The sequence below is a fragment of the Leopardus geoffroyi genome, chromosome B1 (genome assembly GCF_018350155.1).
Source record: "Leopardus geoffroyi isolate Oge1 chromosome B1, O.geoffroyi_Oge1_pat1.0, whole genome shotgun sequence".
NCBI classification, from domain to species: domain Eukaryota; kingdom Metazoa; phylum Chordata; class Mammalia; order Carnivora; family Felidae; genus Leopardus; species Leopardus geoffroyi.
In genome coordinates this window covers 186,545,678-186,566,369 of record NC_059327.1, presented here as the reverse complement: position 1 = coordinate 186,566,369, position 20,692 = coordinate 186,545,678, and the positions used below count along the sequence as shown (strand labels likewise).

The 20,692-nt window shown below is 40.5% G+C and overlaps 1 protein-coding gene across 5 annotated transcripts in view; it reads right to left on the bottom strand.

Moving 5' to 3' along the window:
* Positions 1-20,692, bottom strand: part of PPARGC1A (PPARG coactivator 1 alpha) — a 655,796-nt gene that overhangs the window by 93,433 nt on the left and 541,671 nt on the right. For 2 of the 5 annotated variants that reach the window (XM_045474383.1, XM_045474380.1), the window contains one exon: positions 2,127-2,306. In XM_045474383.1, the coding sequence (XP_045330339.1) occupies positions 2,127-2,306 (180 nt within the window). Of the gene's footprint in view, positions 1-2,126; positions 2,307-5,672; positions 5,935-7,336; positions 7,500-20,692 lie in introns of those variants that run through there. The other 3 variants (XM_045474382.1, XM_045474379.1, XM_045474384.1) reach the window with 3 other exon arrangements.

The window sequence follows — 20,692 nt, the reverse complement described above, 5'->3', positions numbered from 1 at the left end:
GCCATCACCTACAAAATGCATGGCAATCACCCAAAATGGAATACCGATTTTTAGATAAGAGGTCTATAGAGATGGACATTTTTTAAAGTACTGTTTATTTAATGCAGCATGACTTAAAACGGGCCTGTCGCCTGACAAGTGTACTGAATGAGGAATGTTCAATTTACCAGTTCTAACTAGCCAAGTCCTCACATGAACTTTCAAAGACCCGGCTGAGAAGCCTGGGAAATAGAACTAACCGCAGACCTTCAGTGCCTCTTCTCCCCAGCCCGGACTCCCCCATCTTAAGTCCTCATCCAAGACTCTGTTCAGACATATTAGAAACTCTTAGCCATGGACGGAACCTACAGCCACCTTGGCTCCCCAACTATTCCTGCTCCCGTGTCAACCAACACTGAAAGGAACGAGTCTGTTCTATTTTTAAATACATTCAGCAAAGCAGCAGCTTGATATGTCTTTGTGAAGGATGGTTGTCACCCCACCTCACTGGTACTCTATTTTTATCAGTGATATGGCCTTGGACATCAGATCAATTTGGGGTTCAGATCCCTGGTCTTTATTTGTCAACTGTGTGATTTGGGGAAAATCACTTCACCTCTCTGAGACTCGGAGTCTGAGACTCACTTCACCTCTCTGAGACTCGACGGAAAATGGGAACGGTACTCATGGTACCTAAAAAATACGTTGTTTTAGGGATATGTGAGATGACACATACATAGCACAGGTGTCTCAAAAGCTTGGCCATTGCTGTTATCGCTATTACTGTTATTAACATTACTATAGTCACCAGTCGCTTATCAGTCAACCCACATTTATTCAACACCTTCTGTGTGCTGGGGTGCTGAAAAAAAAACCTCAGTAAATATTGTAAAATTGGTTTTCTTAATGACTCAATAAACATTTATTCAGTGCTTTTTATGTGCTGGGTGCTGGAAAAACTCAATAAATATTGTAAAATTGGCTTTCTTAATGACTTGAGATCTCAACCAAATACACTGAAGTTTAAGGAATGGTTCTGCTGGTGGGATACAAAAGACATTTAAAGTGCTTCGCATGGGGCCTGGCACATATCAGGGAGAAGATGTTAGACAATGATGGGGGCGCTGGTAGTGGTGATATTGAAAACTAGTTGACTTGGGGCACCTGGGTGGTGCAGTCGGTTAAGCGTCCGACTTCAGCCAGGTCACGATCTCGCGGTCCGTGAGTTCGAGCCCCGCGTCAGGCTCTGGGCTGATGGCTCAGAGCCTGGAGCCTGTTTCCGATTCTGTGTCTCCCTCTCTCTCTGCCCCTCCCCCGTTCATGCTCTGTCTCTCTCTGTCCCAAAAATAAATAAACGTTGAAAAAAAAAAAAAAAAAAGAAAACTAGTTGACTCAACAATCTTTATTCAGTTCATTTGCCAGACTGCTCAATGTTTGTCCCTCTAAGAAACCATTTCTTCTTAAGTAAATGAGTGCTGATCTTGTAAGAAAGAACTTCTTTTTTCAAAGTAACACTTTAATAGGAGTAGATTAACATTCCTTATTATAGGGTAGGCTTATAATAAGAGTCTGGAGCCTAGGAGGTAATTTTCCCTATTGAAAGGTAAGCGAATTTTTACTAATTTGTAAGTAAATATTAGAATAGCTGGGCTTACACATTTCTATACTGTAGAGAAATCAGAGGTCTGATCAAAAAAATGACAATAATAGTAACTACCCACTAACTTTGTGAGACAAATAAAGGTAGACGTCTAATCTCCTGGATAAAAAAAAAAAAAAAACGCATTCTTTTACATTTCGCATTAATTTACATTAGGCACTTTTCTGTGGGAAATAGACAGGAACAAACAGGTTTAGACTCTTGTTCTTCTTTGTCCGTAAAGCTTTCACAACCCCTTAGTATTTCGACACAGAGTAATGCGCTCTGTTAGGGGCCCTTAGCCCCCCCGGATCTCAAAACAACAACAACGAGTCCACTCATTTGCCAAACACTGTTCTTCCACGAAAGGGGAAGGGCCTACCTGTGATAAGAAGTCTTTTGATGACAGCAAAGTGAGAAGCCGATATGCTTTCAGGCCAATAATGATATGATGGCCCAAGCCACGTTCAATGAGAAATTAATTTTCGCCAAGGGATGATGCCCTTACCTCAAATATGTTTGAAGGCTCATTGTTGTACTGATTGGATATTATTTCTGATTGGTCACTGCACCACTTGAGTCCACCCAGAAAGCTGTCTGTATCCAAGTCGTTCACGTCTAGTTCAGAAAGGTCAAGTTCAGGAAGATCTGGGCAAAGAGGCTGGTCTTCACCAACCAGAGCAGCACACTGCAGGAGGCAGGGGGGAAAAAAAGCTTTCATTAACTGCAGGAATTTATTAAACTGCAATAGCATGTGATAGGAATTAAGCCTGGTTAATTCAACCACACCACCAAAGCTGGTTTCCAGGGTTTTAGCCACCAGGGAAAAAACATCCTAAATGCTTTTACTGACTTTGCTCTCAATGGATACTTTGCCTGATCCATTCCATCCAAGATTCTACCTCCAAATTCATGGTAAATGCCATGTTTCCGTGAAGCCCTCTCTGATTCTTCCAGTTAGAAATCAACTTAAAAAAGAAAAGAAATCAACTGGATTTGGACTTTTTTGATGGTTAGCACTGAACGAGTTTCAACTTTTTCAGTTGCATAGAGTTACCTCTATGCAAAAGTCTGCTCTACCCTGAGAGTATAATCTCTTTGAGGGAAGGATACAAATTTGATTTTACCTTGGAATCGCCATCACACGTAATAAAAACAAAAGAAACAATTGTTGAATGAAAACTAGCAGCATAAGAGCTCTACTAGGAAAACTTTCTCCATTCACGTTCCTTTTGACCATTATAATCCACATAATTCATTTAGCAACTAATGATGCAAGTCCTCTAACTTGTCTATGGTTCTCTTGAATTATTATTTAAATCTCGCAACTTGACTCTTCATGAGCCACAGCACTTCATCTTGAGCAGGTCAAAAGCAAGTTCCTTGAGATAAGGACAAAAGTCATAGTTTTTCTGTATGATCTTTACATCTTTTACAACGTTTAACTTGCAAGTCAAGTGTGGAGGGAGTGCATGTGAGTGGGATCGCTTGACATCTACGAAGGAAAAACCCCTATAGCGCCCCACAACCGTATTTTTTCTCATCATTTATGTATTCCTCACCTACGCTCTGAGTGAATTCAAAAAAAACTATTTTCCTTCGGAGTTTTTCAACGACTTCAACACAGCGAGAGGTTGAAAATAGCCCATACGGTGGCTGGGCTGCTTGTCAGCAAGGCTATGTCAGACTGGAAGAGTCATTCACTTCCTTGCACGGAGTAGGTGGTCTTTTCATTGTCCCACACTGTGGCTTTTTGAAGGAAGTGGCCCCCCGTTATCAGAGAGGTGGTCTTCTCACCTCCAATCGGCAATCTGACTGCTGATTTCCTCACGGCATACTGTGCAGAACCCTGCAGAAGTTTCCTACTGCAGGGCTCCGGTGATACCAGAGCCAGAAGGACTTTATCCACCTGCAAGCCAAGGTGTCTAAATCAGAGCAGGTGCGCCGGCTGAAGTGGCACCCTCACGGCCCTGCCTTCCAAGGTCAGGAGAGATGCCGTGGAGTTGTTCACATCCAGGCAGCGGTTGGGCCTGAAGCTCAAGATTCTGCCTGACATTTAGGTTTTGAATAAAAGAAGTTTTATGCAGATTTTTTTTTTTTTTTCCTCGAGCACCCCTGTCATCCCTGGCAGGCTACATTACACGGGTCATATGCAGCAGCACGATCGTAAGCACCACGCTGAGAAGAAGGTACTAGGTAATGGAGTCAGCAGTTGGTAAGGGGAGGCCGGGGGCAGCCTGAAGATGACTGTGATTCTTCCCTAAGACCACCAGGCCCCAGTCAGATCCCAGACTGCAGGCACGATGGTAACGCGAAAAGAAAGGGCAATCCTCTCCACCTGAACTCTTTCCTTATCATTTTATCGGTCGTTCCATTTTTTATTATCCGAGTTAGCCCAAAGTTGCAGATCGGTATACTTGACTAGGTTTATAAGTAGGCGGAGGCTGGGCCACGGAGATTTTGTTCTGGTACAATGTTCGCGTTCTGTTATGGGCGTAACACTTCCCAGTCTCCATACTGGCCCACGCTGCTTATCCTCCAGGTACAAACACACAGTGTTAACTCTTCCCCAACATGATCGATTCAGAGACAAGGGTAACTTTTTCAATGGTGCAAAACCCACCAGGGCTTCATTGAGGGACAGTCCTTAAACAAGAAAGAAGCAGCATGAACAACAGAAACAGCAACAAAAAATAAAATGAAGGTGGAAAACACAGGAGGTGTCCATCTGGCTTAGGTTCCTGTCGTGGAGAACATAACTTAGAAGCCAAGCTTCGGAATGCCGGCGTGTCCCATCGACTGGCGAACAACTTCTTGCTGACTCTCCCCTCAACTGCCTTCTCTAAGCATGGCTTGTTCAACACCCTTCACCCTTGCAGGTACGCGCATTTTTAAGTGACTTCTGAAAAACCATTAAAAAGACCAGATCAGTTTCTGGCATTTTACTACGCTGTCATTCACGCATTCCTTTCCTCCCTTTTCTCTTTCCGTCCCATTTTTGCTCTTATGTTGTGGTTGGAAATGTGCGTGTGCTCTGGCCAATGTGGACATGCTAGTAAAATCAGTGTTTCTGAATGTGGCATTATCCCGATAATCTAAAACACATTAGTCATAGCAGGTGTCCCTGTTATTAATTTGTATTTGGCCTTTGGATGATGCCAGACTTAACAGTCCGAGCCCTGTAACTGTCCTCATCTGACATGCTGATATTTACTGCTTCCCTATACATCTGTAACAGGTGTCTTTCTTGCAGTTACAGAGACACATTCTCCTGCCTCTTTGCAACTATGACAGCTATTTCACAACCGTAGCCTTAATTTTATAATAAGATTTAAGAGGATAAAGCAGTCACTAAACACAAAAGGCTAATTATTGTACGTTTTTTCACCCCAACAGACTTTTCCCTTAGTTAAGGAGCAGACAATAAATTAGCTTAACTGCACTGATGATAATGAATCATCATAATTAAGTATAATTCTCCATTAACCTTTTGGAGGTTTTTGTGCCATTGATGGTAAATTTTAAAGAGAGAGAGAAGAAAGAGTGGACTTGGCCACATTAATTATATTAAGGAAAAAAGAATTCTTACTTCTTAGAAAAAAATTAGTGAGGACAGGGAAAAGGGAGTAGGGCGGGGGGGGGGGAGGGCAGGCAGTAAAGAATGACAGTCTTAGTGGAGGGTATGTCATGTGAACTATCTCTATCAATCTTGGTAACCTTATTGTACATCACCTTCATTAAACTGTAAAACACTGGGGACTCTGAGTAGCTACAGCGAGATAGGCCTTTATGAACCACTGTGCTGTCCTGTCATTATGTGCAAAAGGGCATAATACGTTTTAGGATGACAGCAAACATTAATGATTCCAAAAATGAAAACTGCCTATGCTACCTGCTGCTTGTAACATGTTAGGCTGGCCGAGGTGGTTCCCAGAGCTGCGGCCGCCAAGGCACGGCTTCTCGCAGCTCGCTGCCTCCAGTGCAACAGAGAGGCGACTGGCCAGTCTCCGCCGACAACTCAATCCACGGCTGGACGCTGAGCCCGGGAACTCACCTCCTTCAGAAGAACATAAAAGGGCCACTGTTCTAAACGGTCCGGACGCTGACTTGAAAACGACTCCAGGAATTCCAGGGATGAAAAGAAATCCTCCATATTTCCAGATCAACTCCCAACAGCATCCAGAATAATGCGTGATGGAAAAATGAAACTACAGCAGCTGAGAGACCCACACTGCCAGCCAGCCAGCCAGCCAGCCAGCCAGCCACAGGACGCTCCGGCTGCTCCAAGACACTTGGGACTTTGAAGCCACTTAGAACCCTGACTCCTAATAGCGACAGCACGTATGAATTAGCCCTATCCAGTCCACCTTACCGAGAAATCACAACAAGATAAGGACAGACAGGATCCGCGAGTACCAGCTGCCAAGGCAGGAGAGGGCAACCGGAGCCAACATGTGCAAACCCGGTAAAGAGTTAAGCAGCCAGGGCATGCCTCGCTAGATAGGAGAAATGCATTCGCGGACGGCCCGGCCAAATTATTTTCACTTTAGATGTGTATCGCCACACCACATGGACATCTTATTTAATCAAATCACGTGTGGCTCTCGATCCTCCCCCTCACCCTACGTGCCCTCGGCTGCCCAGAGGGAGCCCTAGCAGTCCTCTGCCGGAGTCATTGTTAGCTGCTCCGGTCCCCCGTGCAATGCAATTGGGCTACATCTCGCTGCAGTCCGCAGAAAGTTTCGCTTCTTTCCCAAGTTGCCCAAACTTTCCGAGAACATTCCATTGTGTTGAATGCAAACACGCCGCGGCCCTCCTTCCCCCCGCTAGTCACTGTAGGCTCCAGAGATTATGAGGAAACGGCTTGCTTTTCTCCCCCTGTATGAATTGTGGCCAGGAGAGACTGTGGAATTGATGTATTGCCGTCTATTTTTACACAAGCAGCGAGCAGCCCCACACACAGCCCTGCATAAACTCCTCTCTCCGGCTTCAGGCAGCTCTCCGTGGTACAGAGAGATTTAACCATTGGCTTCCCTGCCACCGACGCTAATGCAAAACCTTGCATCGTAAGGCGTATGTACATAGTTTTTTATTTGCTGACCAGATCTTTCAACCACATATAGCTGTTTTAAAGGGATCAGCTCCCTTGTTTTGTGGTGCTGTGGGGAAAGCAATCTAAAATAGCCTAGCAGGATTATTTAGGATTTTGTGAGTTCTCTGTCTGATGAACAGAGAGAGAGGGGAAAAAGAGAAAAAAAAAAAATCCGGACTAGAGTCAAAACTGACTATATTTGAGCACATCCATTTTAATATTTTTATCTTCATCTTATTATAAATAGAAATGGCATTTTTCCAACCGGGCCACTAAACACCACTGGAAAGACTTCAGCTTCTGATTCATATCAATATCTTAGAGCATAAATATTGCATATGAGTAGAAACAGAGCCAAAGGCACATGGAAAGAGTTTCCAACTGCAACAGATATGGGTGACAGCAGCTAAGCTTTGATTTGCTCAAGGCATCTCAGAGCCACCTTAAAATAGCAAAGTTATTGGAGTTAAGATAAGATTGAGATTCCCTTCCAAAAGCTCCTGCCCGGGATACTTTCCTGCCTCCTCTCCTTGTCCAAGCCCTCCCCCCCCCCCCATTACAGGAATAATTGCATCGGGAGGGAAGCTTCAGTCCTGGCTGCAGTGCCGAGCCCAGCCCCAGCTCACCTCGATGTCACTCCATACAGAGTCCTGGTTGCACATGTCCCACGCCATCCAGCTCCTGAATGACGCCAGTCAAGCCTTTTCAACTCCAATCCACAGTGACACAGAGCACACACTCATGCAGGCAACCAGCCCCTTACTGAGAGTGAACTGAAGGCACCTGTCTTACTACAGTCCCCAGTCACATGACAAAGCTATTAAAAAGTAGGCTGGGCTGTCACTCACCCAGCCTCCCTTCTCCTGTGCAGCTTGCTGCTCAAACTCGTGACGTCACTCAAAGGCAGCCTTCTGCCTCAGTGAAGTAACGCTTAAAAAAAAAAAAAAAAAAAAACGGAAAGAAGAAAGAAAGAAAGGAAACACTTGGACTTTTGGAGGCTTCAAGCATCATGCTGTGATTAAAGCCAGCTTTGAATGCCACAGACTCTAAACGGAGTCCTGGCCATGTAATAACTAAAATCCCCTGCAATCTTTTTTTAATTTATTTTCCTTCCAAAACAAGCAAGTGGCAAAGCTCCCTGTTTCATCACAGAGTAACTATACTCTTAGCTAAAATGTGCACTCCCCAAGGATTCAAATACTAAGACCTCCAGTGGACTCCAGCTCGGTTTGGGACTAAAGCAAGAGCTTATCACATGATGCATTTTTATGAGACATTTTCTAATTGGGGGAAGTGTTTGAAAGCAGAGAATGGGGCAGGCATTTTTTTTTTTTTTTTTTTTTTGCTTGTTTAATCAACAAAATAGTCTGTATTTGTTAAGGTATAAACAAACTCCTCTACCCAGGAATCTGCTGTCCCCGTGGCAGTAGGGAACACCAGCTCCCAAAGTGTTACTGCAATTTGCTTTGCTCCTTATAAGGAGAACAACGAACAAAATACCACCCTTTCAGGTCCTTTCTAATTATTTCCATTTCTCTCATAGGCTCCCAGAAAACAAGTGTTAGTAAATACAGTTGCTGCCGCTGTGCTCAGATCAGCTGAGTTTCCCGGCTGCCTTTTTTTTCATACGTGTACCATTTCCACCCCAGCCGCCTTAGGGTGCCTTTTTGAATAAACACTGGATTCCAACCCAAGTGCCTGAGCTGTGCAGTTTGCATTTGAGACCAAGAATGTCCGTGGAGTAAGGGAAAAATACTGACACGCTATTAGCAGAAATATTCATTTCTTGAGCTTTTTAATTTTTTTTTTTTCCAGCCTCTACCCTGAGACAATGAAGGCTAATGCAGGTGCACTGTTTTATGATGACATACATATTGAATACATAACAAACTCAAGGCACTGGGGATCGCCGAGAAACACTTCCCATAACACTACAGTGGTCTGATTTAACCCTTCCAAGTTCCAGGGAAATGTACATGTGTATATAAATTTGTGAATACATATGTTTTTAATAAAATTTTCAACCCAATATACTTTAAAATCAGTTCAATTCTTTTACTTGATAATAACTTCTCTGGAAAAAAAAAATCCCCCAGGTATCTAAAAATAATTTTAAAGCACTATTAATTTAATCTCCTGTTCCACTAAGGTTAATTTAATGGGTTCTCTCTTGTCTATCTCTTTCTAAAGAAAAAAAAATGGTGATTCTCTCTGACACATTTTAACTGTAAAGTTGCGCCGATATTAAAGGTGAAAGGAAGACAAATCAAACAAACAAAAATCAAACTGTTTCTTCTTTCAGACCACACATGTTATAAGGTATTTTTCTACTCTGATATCTGCAACAAGTTGCCAGTAAATTCCTGAAAAATGTGATGAAATTGACAGTTTGTCATTACTGGACATAAAAAGATGGCCCAGAGCTTTGACATTTTAAGTTAGCTGAGTACATTTCACCGGCACATTTTCCCTCTTACAAATAGCGGAAAATTACTGTAGTTTTAATTTCCTAAATCAAGAAAGAACAGGAAAATACAACCTCGGGAAGGCTTTTATACATGCAATTAGTGGCATTACTCTGCACTCCCCACAAAGAAACACTAATTTTCTTCCCAATTATATTCTGATTTAATGTAAAACTGCAGTAAATTATTAAAATTCAGGGCAAAGGTCATTGGCTCTACCCTCAACACAGCCAACTGTGAAATAAGAGTGGTCAGTTGACCAATAAGAGTTGATGTTTATTAATTATTATCAGGTGATCCCCGTGGTGATTTTTTCTGATACTCTTAACTGTCTTTATCAAAGATTAGGCATCCATTATGCATATATTTATAAGCCTATAAATGTATACACATATATTTTTTAAAATTCTGTTCACACATTTTAAAGAAGTTCTTTGCACTGGAACATTTTGTATGATTGTTTTTGATATTGTAACCTGCCCACATCGTGGTGTTGGGGTTTTCTTACTTGTTTTCTTACCACCTAATTCCACTTTTTCTTAATCCAATCAGCACACTCACTAAAACTACAGTGGTTTTATATACATTTTCTTCTCCCTTCACCATCACAATGAGGGGGAGTTAAGAGTCAAAACACTGACATGATTTACAAGCTACAGCACAGGGCATATTTCCCCTCAAGTTTCTATGACGGGACAATTTCAAACTTAAACTGATTCTTCGGACAAATTAGAGTCACTTTCACTATTATTATTATTATTTTTTTAATCTCAAAGTTACAACTCTAACGAGAGGGATATTTGAGAGGTCTTATAATTTGGTTAATTAGCTCTTCAGATTTTAAAAATTCTCTTCTGTCCAGTTTTTTCTTTTCTCATAAACTGTTAGTTCCTCACCAACTTAGCTCTTTTCTGGCTTCCCAGGCAGTTTCTATATTTAATTCTTTCTTTGTCTTGACTGTTTTTCTCTTCCTCTCTCCCTGCGGCCCTCCTCATACCTCTCCATCAGCTCTGCCTCTAAGATTTCCAAATGTTTGTTTTCAATCAGCAAGGATCTATTGAAATCTGACTGTGTCCACAGCAACGTATTGTAAGGACTACCAAGAAGGCATAGGACATGGACACAAGGGAGCTGACGATTTTAGGGGGATGACAGCCCTTAAAAATGAAAAATAATTTGTTATATATAAAAAAAAAAAAAACCAATGCAACTTTGCTCAATACCAGGATTCCTCTTCTCCTCAAAACACACCCTTTTTAGGTACAAGGTCCTTCCACTAACCATTACAATTCACACCCAAATCAACCCCACTTTGTCCCAACAATAGAAAGAGGTATTTATTAACATCTGTCGAGAGCCCATAATGTTCCATATCTTCACAGAACCTAGATTCCACTCCAGTGGAATTTCTCCCCTCACTAGCTCTGTTAACGTTTCCCAAGACTCCAACATTAGTGAAGGCAAGAGATCTAGCCTCAGTTGATAACAAGAGAGAAAATAAGCCTTCGAGATAATTCCATTCCGTAACAAAAATATTACACAAAGCATGTAACATTTCCCCACCACTGCCCCAAACTATAGGCTTTTCCCACCCTCTCTGCTTCAGACAATTATCACTTAAAAACTAAATAAACACAATCAAACTCAAATACCCAAGTAGACAGCAGCAAAGACAATTTGTTTTAACATCATTATTGCAAATAGGTGAGAACTCAGAAGTAAAGAGCTACTAGTATAAAATATCTTTGTCCCATTGTTTTTTTATAAACTTAAAAAGAGATGTAAGGACAAATTAAAGGCTGAAACTTAAAAAGAAACCTGGAAAAGAAAATATATATAGCAGGGCTGACATGAGCTTGACATTAAGATCAGCATTTTATATAGCATATTTCAATCAATTTTGGTCCTCAAAGCTACTCAATAAAGATTATCTTGTACTCATTTTATAACTGAGAAAAAATATAAAAAGAAAAAAAGCAAGGGTTTAGAGAGCAGCTGAAAATGGCATATAGATCTCTGAAAACCCTTCCAGGAAGGACTGAAGTTTCATACATAAGAATAATATTCATTCCCAAGTCAAAAGCACCAGCAAAGACCCCGGAGGTAACTTTATATCCGAGAGAGTGTCTACATAGCTGGAAACTAACATTCCTGGGAATGCTGCCTGCCTAGAGCATTCTTCCAGAAAAGGAAAGGGATCTGCCCAGAATTGCTAATGTTTTTAAAGTTAATCATTGCTAACAGGCTTTCAATTGCTTGCTTTTAATTCCTAGAGGGGCTGATTGATTCTGATACCCCATGTCAGTTTCTGAGCACATGCTCTGAGCCTCTGGGACATGTTTGAAGCTGGGGCCATGCAGGGCACCAAAGTTGGTGGCAGAGCAGGGTATATCAAACACCTGTAGCCTACAAACACTCTCAAATCAAATCTTACTTTGTTCTGCCATGATGATGTCAGTGTGAACAAAGCACCTTGGGGGAAACAAACAGAAGAAAAGTCACTGCACGGCTTTAATGCTTCCTTGAATTCATCTGTTTATTTTTTTAAAATAAACTGAAGGCAATAGACAACCTTGGCAACACAACTTTTATCCCCAATAAAACCTTCTGCAGAACAGTTCTGTGCAACTGAGTCAGCCTGTATTTTAACACAGACCTCAGAATCTGCTCCTGCCGTTTTTCACATTAAAGCCAAAAAAAAAAAAAAAAAAAGTGAAAATTAATTTGGGCTGCAGTCAGTCAGTTGGACTAAGCTAAACATAAAGTAAAAAGTATGCTTATTAGGTGTGAAGATAAGAAATAATAAAAGGATGGTTAAAATCTGCTTTTGTCTGATATTTAATTCTGCCGTATTTGTGCATCTACAGACATTTTCATTTACCTTAATTATTTCAAGTTAATGCATCTATAATGCAGGGAGTTATTGGTTATATAAATAAGAAATGCTCCATAGGATTATTTAGCAATATTTTTTTTTTACTGAAATTGAAAATAAAGCACATTGTATTTTATTAAATTTGGCACTATTGAAAAATATAAAGAGCCACTAAACCTCAGTAATGTAATAGTTCACTGAAGAAGATATTTTTATTCCCTAAGGAACTTAGTGAAGGGCCTGAGAAAACTGAGGTACACAAATTACTAAATTGAAAAAAAAAACTGTTAGTTGAATAGTTCTGCCTGGTACTTTTTTCTAGAGCTTGGGTCCTAATGAGCTTAACTTTTCTTGACTTTAGTAAAGTAAATTGTATTTTTCAATTAGTCTCAAAATGGAAGCATGAAATAGGTGAAGAGTTTTCTTCTTTCTTTCTTTCTTTCTTTCCTTCTTTCTTTCCTTCTTTCTCTTTCCTCCCTCCCTCCTTTATTTTTCTTCCTTCCTTTCTTTCTTTCTTTCTTTCTTTCTTTCTATCTACCTTTCTTTCTTTCTTTCTTTCTTTCTTTTTCTCTCTCTCTTTCTTTAACTCCCATCAGACAAGTCTCAGAAAGGTTTGGTGATTTTGCTTTTGCTTCTGTTGTAGATTTTTCCAGTGCTTTGATATTTGAATTTAATTCCAGCAGAGCTAATATCTATTCTGAAAATGTGGGGAGGCAGAAAGGGAATAAATTCCTATCTTAAGAAGCAATTAGCTTCAGGTCTAAGCTGAATTTTATGATGACTTAAATAAAATCTTACCTTATATTTGCTAGCCCCAACAGACACAGGATTTTTGAGAAAACTTTCTTAACCAAGAAGAACACTTCACTAAGATTGACCTCCGCATTTAGCAGCTCAATCAAAAACAGATGTCAAATACTACTGGTAGGATTACAAATGGGTACAAGTGTTTCTAGAGGACAAGTAGGCAATACGTATCAAAAGTGTTAAAAATAGGCCTCCCCATAAACCCAGAAATTCTACTTCTGGAAATTCATCTTAAGGAATTCATCTTAAGGGCACAACAAGGGGATGTGTGCAAAGATTTTTGGTGTGAGAAGACCCAATACTATATTATTTGTATATAAATATATACAAATAAAATACTTGACAACTTGAAAGCCAGGTAAATGAGCGATAGTAATAGTCTAGTTAAATAAATTACAAAGCATTTTATATGTGTGTGTGTGTGTGTGTGTGTGTGTGTGTCTGTGTATATACATATATATATTCATATATATTCATATGTTTATATATTCATTATATATGTATATTCAACGCTAACATTAAAATCTATTGCAAAATACATTTAATGGCAAAGAAGAAAATGTTCAAAATACACTAAGGTTTAAAATTACGTTTGAAAAAACTATAGTCAAAACAAATTTACATGCCAATGTATCTACTCAAAGAAAAGAAGAAAGAGGACTGGGAGAACATATGGCAAGGTGTTAATAGTGGCTGATGACATTATAAGTCCTTTTTAATTTTCTTTCCGTGTGTGTATGTTTTTCTGTAATTTTTAAATTTTCTGTGATGAACATGTATAACTTTTATATTCAAAATAGAAAGTATTCCTTTTTCAAGGAAATCTAGAGGTTCAGGCGTATAGCTGTGCCCTCTTAACGTATAGGGAATGTAGCAAACAGAAATGGCCCCTGGCATCTAACGGAAGTCTCAAATATTCATCACATGTTTACAAGGAAGCCATTTCTGTCTATCGTACCGAGTGTAGCCCACACTCCACTCAGAAGAAAGCCTCCTGAGTAACTGGGAGCAGTTACTCCTCAGCATTCTGAGAAACCCTCTGAGCCCTGAGCTATAGGTTGAGGAAAGCTATCAAGTCTTAGTAGCTTGCCTCAGAGGTGGGCCCAAACCCCTGGCCCCAAGATCCCCCTGGCATTTTCACTTTGTTTCTCGATTTGAAATTTCATCAGTTCAGTTTAACAAACTCTTCGTTCAAAACTGTAATTATCCTTGGTAGGGTAAAGGAGATTTCAGTTATTTATACAAAAGCATCTATTTGTTAGCCATATTTTTCCTTCCTTTCTAGCATCTAACAGAGTTCAGGAGCGCATACCAAGAAAAAGACTAGTAAATGTCTTCAGAATGGTGTGACTATAAACTATTAAGAAGATTTCTCAGGAAGAGATTTTAGCACCTGGGAACAGGAAGGGGCCGTCCTGGCAGGTTTGGGAAGAGTTGATGTAGACGTGACTTCTTCCCAAGACAACTGAAGTGGACAGGATGAGGAAAATGCCGTCCAAGTTTCAAACCAGTGACTTGCAAGTGAACTTCTGGGACGCCATCTGTTCCCAAATGTGTAGCCACTGTGCAGGCTCTCATGTGGTGCAGCGCTTTTCTTGGGCAGGAAGCTCCTTCTGGACCCTCCAAGTATCCCGGAGGAGAGGTTGACCCATTCTCTTTCCCCAGGAAGGCTCACTATCCTCACAGGAATGAAGGCTCTTACTATTAGCCCCTTGGAGTTAGTGTTCTCACAGTTTCATGGGCCTTTCCTGCAAATCACTCTTCCCACACTTGGGTGATCATTATTTTGACTATTAAGAATTTTCGTGGGAAAAGGGGTAATGAGGCTGGAACCAAGGCCAAGTTCATGAGATTTGTAGTCACGGGAATAAAAGGCACAGCAAAAGGAATATAGTCGATGGTATTATAGTAGCCTTGGATGGTGACAGATGGTAGCTATGCTTGTGATGAGCATAGCAGAATATTTAAACTTGTCGAATCACTGTGTTGCACACGTGAAACTAATGTAACATTGTGTGTCCACTATACTCAAATTAAAAAAAAATATATATATATATATACATATATATATATATATATTTTTTTTTTTTTTTAAAAGGGATTACATTTGGCTCAAGTCTATCCGAGAAGTAGAGGTAGAGGAACTTTGTGGATCTTGTATATATATATATTTTTTTTTTTTTTTAAAAAGGGATTACATTTGGCTCAAGTCTATCCAAGAAGTAGAGGTAGAAGAACTTTGTGGATCTCGATTCAGTCCAAGATGGAAGGAAAGGGATGGTGGAAGAACATGGGTCCTCACTCAGCCGTGTCCCTAGCCCACAGTTCAGCCTTGGGCAGTTCACTTAATGTCTCTGAGCCTCGGTCAAAGGAGATGGCCAGATTCAAACACATCTCAGATCCCTGCCACCTCTCAGACGCAAGGATATGCCTGCCTTGACAGAGGCAGAGACAGGCAACTTGGAAAGACCTCTTCGCACAGAGTAAATCCAAGTGTTTCACTGCACAAAGGCAAGAATTCGGAAAGCGTGTGCAAAGAAGGGTAGGAAGCTGGTTTTCAACTTTGTTGAAAGCGCACAGCTTCATCACTTCCCTTGCAATATAGGTATTTAACTTCCTAACCATTCTAGAAAAGGAATATACTACTTTCACACATACTGACTATGCGAAATCTGGCTTCTACAGACCTGAGTTTCTTACAGAGCCCAGCAGTTGCCCCAGAGAAACAGCAAGTTTTCATCTTGTTTGTCATTAATGCTATTAAGTGGCATAAGTCATGTGTGAGACCAAGTTCCTACTCGCACAATAAAAATGAAAACCACACACCTCGCGTGATAGTGACTCTTGACTATGCCTGCATAGGGATGCCATTTGACATACTAACATGCAATTTGGTTTTACAACAGGGATTAAAAGATATTACCAGGAGAGAGAGGATTTGGAAAAGAGGAAGGATCCCGAACTTAGGGTTTTGTAAAGAGGAATAAGGTCTACAGCATCTAGGGAAATAAAAACTTAGAGTAACCCTCTTGCCTCCTAATCCTGGAATGCTCCCCCACCACTGCACTCCCCCTTGCCCAGCTTAAATGAAGGATTCATTATATTTGGTCAAAGGAGACCTTACCCCTTTTTAATTTGAGGGAAATTACCTGAGATATTACGGCAGGGTATGGAAGGAGAAGAGGCCGTGCGCCTAAAATGTTTTATTATGGCATTATTAGCAAATGTACTAAACCAAGGCTGTATCACAGGTTGGGTGATGTATCCTTGGGAGTTAATAATGTCTCCCAGTCAGCTGTTTTCTTTGTACGTACAACCCAGTTTAACAGGAGGAGGAAGATCTATGCTTCAGAGTCATCTAATGCCACCCAGCCAGCGATCCTCCTTTAGGGCTGAGTGAGCATCCCCAGGCACACTAAATTCCCTAATAGGAAATTCGGAGAGAGAGCCCTAGTGACAATGGAGTAAGCAAAGTAAGACCAGGTAAATGATAAACCTCGGTGAGGACAAAGCCTTGATAAACCACCAGCTATTTTCATACAATGCTGGATGTCCAAAGAGTATTCACTAGCAGGACATACTTAACGGTCCCATTTTCCTGCACCAAGAGCAAAGAAACAATAAGAAAGCAAACATAAGAAAGCTTCATTTGCGTGCCTATGGATTAATCTCCAAAAGGCAGTTTGCAAGAGTTTGCCTTTTAAACAAGCCAAAAGCTTCATTGCGCTTTAAGGAGACTGGGTTGTCCTTTGCCCCGAGCAGATGATCAGAAAGGATTCTTTTGCTACCTCTTTTCAAAGCAAAAATCTCTGACAGCTCCTAAGGTGTTAACTTTCCACCATCCATCTTCGTGGATCCACTTCCACGTAGGGCACCTAAAAATAGGCCACGTCTAACCTTTTGCACAGCTATACAAAGCTACTAAGTGGGAACTACAACTCGGTGCTCTCCTGTGGGTATTTTCAGACTGTGTTCTTTGTCCTCTCTATTATATTACCTGAGGTTGACTATCGCATAAAAACGCAGGACGAGAGTGGGTTGCTGGGATGTACCTTGCATCACAACCGCTAAGGTGACCGCTCTGTCATTGTGTCTTAGGTTTATTATTTAGATTTATTTACTACTTTCCCTTTGTCTGTTGATGTATTTAGATTGTATTGTTCCTGTGTTTTAGAGTGAACCAAATGGAACGAGGGATGATAATGTCCTGGGGGGGAAAAGCCATTGAAATGATATTAATGTTCCATAAACTTCTTAATTCCACTTATAATATTAAGGTTGTTGGGACTCTTACGCTTCAAGAGTATAGTCACGCACATCAATGAAAAAGAATGAACTTCTGTGACACATCAAAATGTACATAAATCCCAGAAACATCACGTGAAGCAAAAGGGGTTGGACACATCAAAAAAGCACATACCTTATTCTATTCTTTATAGAAATAAGTACAGAAAGAGATAAGCCTAATTTACGCACTTGGAAGTCTGGATAGAGGTTGCCTTTGGCAGTGGTTGGGAGCTGGGGACGTGGGCTGTGGGGAGGGGCTCCAGAAAGCTGGCCGTGGTTTATTTCTTGCTGTCAGTGCTGTTTATGTGGGTATGTTCAGTTAGCGAAAATTTGTAGAGCTGAACACCTACGATGTACGCACTTTTCAGTATTCGTATTATACTTAAATAAAAAAGTCTAAAATGCATAGAGGAGAAAGAGAAAAGAATCTTCCTATAATATTACAACGTTTCAAAGATTACTACACTTCTGTTAAAAAAAAATCCTGCATGTTTAACTTATCTTCTCAAAAGAACCATTAACCACGCAGACAAACCACTGGCGAGTACCTGTGGAGCAACCTGATGTCTAAGTGTGTTTGTTTGCCCGTGGACAAAGCGCCTTCAACTTCCTAGGTATATTTTCTATCAAAAGATAGGATAGGATTAGGTATTCTCTGAATATATTTCGTTTCTTTTTTTAGTTGTTTTTTTTTGTTGTTGTTGTTTATTTATTTTAGAGAGAGTGCACACACAAGCAGGGGAGGGACAGAGAGAAACAAAGAGGGAGACACAAAATCCGAAGCAGGATCCAGGCTCTGAGCTGCCAGTGCCAAGCCCAACACGGGGCTCGAACTCACTAGCCATGAGATCATGACCTGAGCTGAAGTCAGACGCTAAACTGACCGAGCCACCCAGGTGCCCCTCTGAACGTATTTCTTAAATAAATTGAGTGAAGGAAACTTCCAACTCTAAATCTGTAGTATTTTGCCAATGGCTCAAACTTCATTATTGAATGTTGTCACTGATTTGGTTTGGAAACGTGGTCCCATTCTCTGAGAACATGACCTTGGGGGTCAGTCAGTGCAGATCTGTCACTTAGAATCTATCTATCTGTGTGACCCCAAGTGAGGTAGCTAAACTATCTGACCTCACGTTCTAAACAATGAAAATGGCAGTGTAAATGCCCATTTTTGATGGCTGCTGTTAAGGTTGAATGAGGTGTATATGAGCCCAGTGCTTCACATATAAAGTACTCAATGATGATACTTCATATTCACATACAAATACTTCACACTCAATTTAACATCAAACAACATTATAGTAGATGCGTAAGTTTGCACTTTGCCTGGCTTCCTCATCTAAAAAAAAAAAAAAAAAAAATCTAGAAACAAAGCAGAGCACTTTCTTTTGAAGTCTTAACATTAAGCCGACTTTCTATGAGAGCACACACAGAATCATCCTCTAAGATGAAGGGACGCCACGTGTCTGTTGGTTTCACTGTTTACCTGAAGAAAAGTAAAACCAGCCTTATACTGGTCCTGACCTGGCTCTACCTCCAAAGAGACCAGAAGCACCAAGTGCCGAAAACAGTTTTTGTTTCCATTGTGCTGGCCACAAAAGTCACTTAAGCCAAAAGTCTGCAAAGACTTTCTCTGTTAAGAAACGAGACATTCCATACCTTGTGTGGAAACTGACAAGATACCAAGAGCTTGCAAATGTAAGAAGAACCACAAAGTATCAAACCGTGTTTTAAAATGATGGTGTCGTGGGGGAAGCATGAAAAACAAAGCCACAGGAGCAAAACACTTTTCAATATCAAGTCAATTTTGCCACCAGTGGCCTATCAACTGAATCATCCTAGAGTCCATACTCTTCCCAAAAACTTGTGATCATACAATCACTTTTTAGATGGGTAAAATGACATAAAGGCTATGTTATACTTGTCTTAGATATTTAAGGTTGTTTTTTTTTTTCTTGTAAGTCATTTTTCTGTGTAATGAAATGCTGAAAAGCTGGCATATAAATTAAAAACTGTACTGTCCAATACAGCAGCCACCGCCCACATATGGCTGCTGAGCACTTGAAATAGGTCTAGTCAAAATTAAGATGTGCTGTAAATGTAAATACACATGGTATTTCAAAACGTTAGCGTGAAAAATCAAATGGAAACTATCTCATTAATAATTTATATTGGCTACATGTTAACATGTTACGGCGGATGTATTGGGGAAAACGAGAGATTTTCTTAAAATTAAATTTACGTTTTCTCAACGTGGCACCTAGAAAATTCAAAATCACGTATGTGGTGTGCGGAACCTTCCTATTTGACAGTCCCCGTCTCCCGTTTTGCGCTCCCCACTCAAGCAAGTGATATGGTACATGCAAGTTAAATTAGTGAATTACGGCATCGGGGAATTGCAGAATGAATACGGGGTAGGAGAGGAGGGCCACAGCAATGCACTCCCCTAGGGGGCACCACTCGCATCCCAGGCTGTGAAGAGTGATCACTGGAGCTTACAGTATTCTGTGTGCACAGCTCTGTATTATATGCTGTATAATCCATCGTCCCTACATAATCAGGAATCCCTTCCAGAACATCCCTGGGGCAACCGCATACATCTTCAACACTTCACACACTTTGCCAAAACATATACAAAATAATGAGATGCAAATGTATAAAGTGAGGTCTACCCCAGTACTCCAGACTGGGAGGATGGAAAATAGAGCTGATCATATTATACAATTCTAATAGGATACAGAAGATAGCCAGAGCAATACAAAGTATGCAGTCCCCGATATACACTGGGATGCGGCGTTCTCAAGAAGACAGTTTTCTTCCTGGAGACTAGAGGCATTTTTCAGAGGGTAGCATCCACGTTAATTACAAAATGCACCCGCCTCTCTCTTCCAAGGGAGAAAAGCCTGTTGTTGCATCTGTAATGTAGCTTTAGTTTCTGATGCCAAAAATGATTCAGTAAACACAGTTATGTTATGGTATACTATTTCTTATTCAGCACTCAAATTAATCTCAAGGCAGTGCTGGCATTAATTCAATTTGACGCCTGTACTTAGGATTTCACATAGGTGCCTTCATCCAATTCTTCTTCGCAACTAATAAAATCTTAATTCATGGTAATATATTTATTTCTAGTTCAGTTCATGTTAAGGAGTGCAGTGCTTTACAGAAAACTAATTAATATCAATCATATATTATAACACTTTTAATGGTTCAGAGGAAAACCCTACACTGGGGGAAAGATTAGATGAACCGAGGGGTCTGAGCCCATCTTATTTACTCTATTTTTAGGATTTGAGAAAAAGATACCAAGCATCATTTCAAATATTAATTTAAGTGAAGGTGTGCATCATGGGAAAGCCGGGACTTAAGAACCCGGGTTCTGATCCCTAATAGGACATTGATTTGATGTGGCCCAAGAATGTAATTCACACTCTCAGAGACTCCGTTTTCCACCTATTTTGTGTAATAGCCATATAATTTGCAAGTTGGTAAAGATATTCAAATTGAGATGCATGGCACTATTAAAATAATGAACAACTTCACTAATA